Here is a 7,285-nt window from a genome sequence, read left to right on the forward strand (position 1 = left end):
GGCTACTCTTTTACCAACGAATAGTGGGATTGACCGATCCATTATAACGCCCCCGCGGCTGAAAGGGCGAGCACGTTTGGTGTGACGGAGATTCGAACCCGCGACCCGCAGACTGCGAGTCGGGGGTCCTAACCACCTGGCCATGCCGGGCCTAACCTTCGAGAAAACAGAGCTTAGAAATAAAGTGTTATAGTTGTCTAGAAATTGTTATTGCATGGTGTTATTATTATTATTTTACTGTAATGTGATGTTTTCAACTTGTTTAGACTATGTACTTTGCATATACTTTGTTAAAGACCAGCAACAGCGAGGGCCGCTTCCGATTGGAGTATATGTTTAACTGTGTGTACCTGTTTTCCACACCAGGACGTATATTTCCTTCGTCAGTAATGATGAGAGAAACTAAAAAAAACTTCTTGGTAATCAAGTAAACAAAAATATTTTTCGATGTACAATAACTAAGAGATGGAATTAATTTTATTTAACGCAAAGCACATAATATTTAAATACCCTACCTTGCATATAAATTACTCACACACACAATGAGTTATACGTTGTTTCTGTAATAGCTTTACATGCTGTCGAAGACTGCCTATCAGACTAAAAGATGGGGCCAAAATAAATATTTTTGCTGCACAATATAACTTTGTATTTATTTAGTATCAACATGACATATTTATTGAGGTTTCAGTAATACTGAATATACCATTATAAACTGAATAATAGAGTAGTATAAATATACGCCATTACATTATCTGTGACTGAACGTCATCTAATTGTACGGCTTACAAATGTAGGCCGTAATTATTAGTCTTACACTTTTATGATAATTACAATTCTGAATGCGCAGGATCAGAGATTTGAAGAGATTGTACTCTACATCAATGTCACACTATCACCACTTTTAAAACTAGAATATTAATCTCAGGCTTTAGTAGATTCTTATCGGATATGTATAGGTTTAATCTGTCCAAAGCAGTGTTGTCCGTAACTATAATTTGGATGTAAAATATATGCCTACTACTTCAAAAAACAAAAGAATATTTTACATTGAGCAACTGGACTTGTGTGATTAACGATTTTTCTCAATCTTTGAAATAATTCGTAAGAGACAAACAAACTAGACACTTTTCCATTTATTCTTATAACTCGACTTTTGTCAATTCTGGAAATTTAAAAAGTTTGCTACGAAAGTCAAAAAACAAACAAACACAAAACTACCAACAACATTACCACTAAACATAGCAGGGATACAAGAATTGTTTTCATAAGAACAGAAACTTAAACAAATGGATGGATACTTGTAATACGCTTCTAAAATAATGGATGTTCAAAAAATTATCAAGAAATTATTTTTATCTCTAGTTCAACTGATAGACTGTTAAGTTTTGAAGCCCTCCTAGAAAAGCTTCCAAAAAGTTGATTTACGGGAGGCAACACTACAATATTAGATAAAAATTATACTAAGCTCGAATCAAGTTTAAATGCGTTAGCAAATATGCAGGATAAAATTTCTATGGAAGAATACATGTGTATAATTTCACTTTTGTTACTCAGTTACGAGTGATATTTTTATTTTCGTGTACTTCCTATTTTTGAATTTAATTTGGTACAACAGTTAGTTACACTCATGTAGTAATTGTGCGAGAAGTCCACCTTCTGTGCATTAAATGTTTAATGCTTGTATATTACGTTTAGCCTAGACTTTTCAGAGACATTACTGTTGTATTTACTAAACCAATATACACCCGTCTAATGAAACGTAATCATTGTGCTTATTTTGTACTCTAGGTGATGATGTCAAACACCACTGTTCGAGCATCTCAGGCTGTTCCTTTATGGAAGGAGAAGCTAGGTGCGATCCTGATACAGATACATGTGTTTGTGGAGATGGAACGATTGAGGTGGCAACGGTCGAGAAAACATTATGTGTAAATAGTATGTTTGCAGTTTATTTATATTACACTGATTTTCTATGTTATTGGTTAGCTTTCTTCCTGTATATCAATCTTACAAGTAACTAGTTCTCAAATCCTTATAAGCGACTTACTCTTTATTTACTTAGAGATGCAGGAGACAAATTAAAAGTGTGTGTGTGGGGGGGGGCAAGGTTTATAGGACCGAGCATAGCGAGGGAATGTTCACCATAGGCTCACCCATTACGGTCGAGGTCCAGGTCTCGTCTTAGGACCCTGGAAGTTTTGGGGTTCTGGAATGAATTCTATGTATTAGTCTTCTTTTCCTGAAAGTAATTTTCCTAATTTTAATGCTACAGGTAACTTGCTTTGTATCTATTTACATATTAATCATACACATAACGTACTCTCTATGTACTTAATCATTAATTTTACAGATAACTTTATATTTATCTACTTATATATTAATGCTACAAGTAATTTGTTATATACCTACTTAGATATGAATCTTACAAGTAGCTTACTTTCTGTCTACTCAAAATTTAATCTTACAGGTTAGTTACTGTCTATCCACTTGTAAATTAATCTTACAGCCAACGTTCTGTCTACTTATATACTAATCTTAACGGTGACTTATTATCTATCTACTTATACATTAATCTTACAGGTAACTTACTCTCTTTCTACTTATACATTAATCTTACAGGTAATTTACTTTCTATCTACTTATATATTAATCTTACAGGTAACTATATATTATTCTACATAATAATTATTATAGAAAACAGCTATGTATCTCTCTGGAAATCAATTTACCCCCGTAACTATCTACCAATCTTTTTGCAAAACAGTCAGTTAGGTAATTACGTGCCCCCAGTGGCACAGTGGTATGTCTGCGGAGTTATACCTTTAGAAACCGGGTTTTGATACCAATGGTGGGCAGAGCACAGATAGCCCTTTGTGTAGCTTTGTGCTTAACTTGAAACAAACAAAATCCATGTAAATATCTACCTATCTCAATGCAAAAGGCTATTTGAGGTAACTAAACTATCTACCTATCTATTCGCAAACCAATCTTTTAGGTAACTATGCATCTCATTTCTCTTTATCTATCTTCTTTTAAGTCGATTTTACAGGCATTTATTTATCCATCTCCTTTCACTTTAGTTTTAGTAATGAAATATTATGTGTAGTGGAAACAAGCTTCATTAACCTTTAAAAAGATTATTTGTTGTAATATCGACTATATTTCTATGTCAATAACACCATATGAAGTCAAATAATTGTTTGTCTGGTACGTGGAAGCGGTACCTCAAATGTCCCTCATAGCCAGTTGCTTGATAGCCTGGCTACAAAAGCTTTGTGACCCCGTGATTATTTTTTATGTGTGTATGTTTTTTTTTGTCTGAGAACCATTTAGTTATTTCTACATGGTCTTAACAAGATTCTTTTGTAATTATTGGGTTAGTTTTATTTTATCGCTTTGTTAATAAGGTTTATTTCTTTGTTTGATTTGAAATTTTAAAGGTTTAGTTAAGATACCAATTAAAACACTTTCTTATTTTCTTACACCATGGTGCAATATATTTAAACAATGGAAGTTAGTTTGAATGAAACATGAAATGGGTGAACGAAAAGCAATTATGTTTTTATTTGTTCGTTAGTTGTGCCCTTGGGAAGAATATGTGACTACCACGAGCAGTGTATAGCGTTCGACATCAACAGCAACTGTGTCGAAGTAGGTGGAAGTTTAAAACGGGTCTGTCAGTGTCGTCATGGCTATAAAGTTGAAGTATTCAGTCTAGATCCATTCAAACGTTGTATGGAAAGTATGTATGAAAATATTCAAGTATAGTCCCAAATTTCTATTGGTTTTACTGCACAAAATAACAAATCAATGCAGCTACATCGTGATAAAATCTCAAAAAATAAGCATTGTTAAAATTGCTATAAGGGAAAGAGAAATATTTGATCGTGGGTTTTGGCCAAATGAGCTTTATCCAGACGCTTTCAACGTTGAAATCTTCGATGACATATTTCTCTTTCCATTACAACGAGTTTACCAGTTTTCTGTAGTTTTTGTGTTTAGTTTGAGCGAAATAGATTTATTCACTAGTAAATTAAAACATGAAACACACAAACCTTTTCTCAACCAATGTTAGTTTTATATGTAGCGTTTCAAGCAAAACCTCGGGGCGTTGTAAACTTGCTGGCCCATAATCTCTGGTAGCGGAGACATAAATCAAACTAAATACAGTTGATATGCAGCTATACATTCTTCTATCTTAAACACATACAAAAAGCAACTTAAGATGATTTATGTATAGATCATAAATTACAAAGTAATATATATATATACACACACACAAAGATATGTATTGCTAACATAATATAATAGACCTGTTTTATTAAAAGTATTAGCAAATTATATTTGGAAAGAAAAACGATGTACGAACAAGATGAAAATTATCAATAAATATCACACGTTAAAATAAAGTTTGGATCTTAAATATTGGAACTTGTTTAAACACTTCACTAATGCATTTTCTGATATTTACACTGCACAAAACAGTTAAAGGGTAATTGTAAATTATAATCCTAAATAGAGGTGTTGAGTAAGTTATACTAAAACAATTTTTAATGCACAAGTTAGCAAGGCACGTCACAATCACAATTGATATGAAGTCGTGGTGGAACGTATTGTATCTGAATTACATTTTGAAATAGTTTAGCGTTTGTAGATACTGTAACATTACAGAAAACTGATCGTTTTATAAAGGATATGTAACAGCCCTTTCCGAAGCAAAATATTCATGCATTCAGGTTATAAAGATGTGTTTAGATCATGGATTTCGGATTTCCAAAACGGAGATATCTCTTGTACTTAATGACATTGGAAAACAAAGAAATATGGATCAAGTTGGGTACTAGGACCATTCAGAAAGAGACCTGTAACATGTTGTATTCCAGCCGTGGTAAGCAAAGTTCGGCGTTTCGTAACAGGTTAGAATCCACGAACACAGAGGTGAGTGGAGAAAGCCGTCAACAATTTCCAGGCAACAGTACGCAACTTAATCAAGAAAGATCTGGAAAAGCGACACAACTATTCAACCGTTGCATGCATCAAGTAGCTGGAAAACGCTGCGCCTATGTATTTCTGTGCGATTGGATGGTCGCTGTGAAACAGTTGTCCTCGTACACTAATTACATTATGGAATGTAAGCGGCAACTAGTGGGTACTTTTGACATGACAATCTTACAGCAGATCCTTTTGTAATGGAAACTACACTATATTCTATTCTCAAAATACACGGTCGCCATGTGGTGAGGTTCCAATATCATTATCTATGACCAGGTTAAAAAAAAGAAATACAGTTGTAAATTAACGTCATTCACTTCTCACAGTTTATTGTTACACAACTCAGACATCTGATGATCAGTCCGATTTTAGTAAACCTTTATGAGAATGATATGTAAAGAATTAGTCAGAGTTCTAAAACTTTCTATGCAGTTGCTAATAAGAACTCTTAACAGAGGTTTGTTAGTGCTTTCTATTCAGAAGTTAAAGGAAAGTAAATGCTCGATATTTAACTTGAGCAAACTGTTTTATTTTAAAACATCCTAGAATTAATTCAGTAAAGATTCATGAAATAAATTTCGCAAATAACTGTAACTAAAGGGTATGTGAAAGGAAAAGAAAGAGCTGACTAGTGAAGAGCATTTAGTTGAATAAAAAGAATCTTCTGAATTCAAGCAAGCTAAACAGTGACCTTATATTTAAAAATAACGATTCAGAACTCGCTTGACTTATTGATATTTTTATTGTAGATTTCAAAGCATAAATGTATTGAAAACGCTGAATTAAGTACGTCGAAAGTTAAAATGAGAACTGTAACTCACTTTTAATTAACACAATAGAAAAAAATATATTTTAAGACATATTTTAGACAGTAATAAATAGTCTTAGATTGTTATTCCAGAACATTTTACATATTTAATTCACAGTGGATGATAGCTCGTCACACATGTGATGACTAATTTTGAAATGGAACTATACCTTTAAAATATGTTTCCAGCTTGTGAATATATCAAATGATGGTGATTATAAAACGTGTATTATGTGAGTAGACTAAAAAATGTTTGTGAAATAAATTATCTTATACAGAAATTATTACTCATATCTTATCATATGTTTATCTTCGATATATTATCTAATAGATCCAGTGGAACAAACAGATCCCATGAGTCTTCGTTTTGGTGAAGGAAGTATACTTCCCATAGTTCTTAGCGTACTTGCTGCAATCCTCGTTTTGCTTGCTCTAGTTTGTGGAATTTTTCATCTCCACAAATGGAGGTAACTTAATAATAATACATGGTGGTCCAAAACTATCCTTCCTATTTCAAAATTTAATAATTAAATAACCAAAGAAATACAACCATGCAGCTTTCAACAATTTGTAGCCAAACTCCAACAGTTTTTATTCACGTGTCAGTAGACTTCTACGTGTGCATCATTAGTGGCTGCCAGAACTTTTAATCGATATTCGATTTCACTCCACGTTTGATGCAACACGTCCACAGTTACAGTCTTTAGCTCCGTGATGTTTGCCATACGTGTGCGATATATGATGTCCTTAACATACCTCCAAATAAAGAAGTCCAGTGGAGTAATATCTGTCGAACGTAGAGGCAAAAGAATTGGCCCACCCCGACCAATCCCTGACCTCAGAGATGTCTGACCTAGGAAGCATCTGATCAACACATTTCAATGGGGTGGAGCACAATCCTGTTGAAAGATTATCTATTATTACATTTCCTCCAGTTGTGTGACCACACATTGTTTCAGCTTGTCAAGGTACATGTTCCTATTAACAGTGCTCTCAGCAAAAAAATAATGTAACAATAATCCCGTCACACATGAGACTGCACCACACATTTACCTTTTGGCTATCAAGTATAATTTTAATGGTGTCACGGGGATTATCCGAGCTCCAAATATGTACAATATGATGATTCATTTTACCCAAGGTATGAATTTTAGTCTCATTGCTTAACAGTACACAAGCTAGAAATGTGTTGTCTTCATCTATGCAGTCAAGGAGGTTCACTACAAAAGTTTTGTGCTTTAGTTTGTCATTTGGTTGCAGTGCCTGCACCAACTGACGTTTGTAGGCATGGAGATGAAGTCATTTGTGGATGACACTTGACACTGTCAGGTTATTCTGTATATGTGTTGGCAGGATTCTTTACAGTAGGTGTCTGTGATTTGTTGGTGATAAATTTCAACAATAAATGGACAGCACATAATCCACTTGTTTTAAAATAGTATATTGAAAACAATTAAACATATATACAAATGTTTGTTGCAC

The 7,285-nt window shown here is 33.6% G+C and overlaps 1 protein-coding gene across 3 annotated transcripts in view; it reads left to right on the plus strand.

The window, feature by feature from the left end:
* Nucleotides 1-7,285, plus strand: part of LOC111086398 — a 75,000-nt gene that overhangs the window by 55,356 nt on the left and 12,359 nt on the right. For all 3 annotated transcript variants that reach the window (XM_022389044.1, XM_022389045.1, XM_022389046.1), the window contains 3 exons: nucleotides 1,792-1,938; nucleotides 3,581-3,745; nucleotides 6,135-6,270. In XM_022389044.1, coding sequence (XP_022244752.1) covers nucleotides 1,792-1,938; nucleotides 3,581-3,745; nucleotides 6,135-6,270 — 448 coding nt within the window. The remainder of the gene's footprint in view (nucleotides 1-1,791; nucleotides 1,939-3,580; nucleotides 3,746-6,134; nucleotides 6,271-7,285) is intronic.

This window comes from Limulus polyphemus, unplaced genomic scaffold (assembly GCF_000517525.1).
Source record: "Limulus polyphemus unplaced genomic scaffold, Limulus_polyphemus-2.1.2 Scaffold1063, whole genome shotgun sequence".
In the NCBI taxonomy this organism is placed as follows: domain Eukaryota; kingdom Metazoa; phylum Arthropoda; class Merostomata; order Xiphosura; family Limulidae; genus Limulus; species Limulus polyphemus.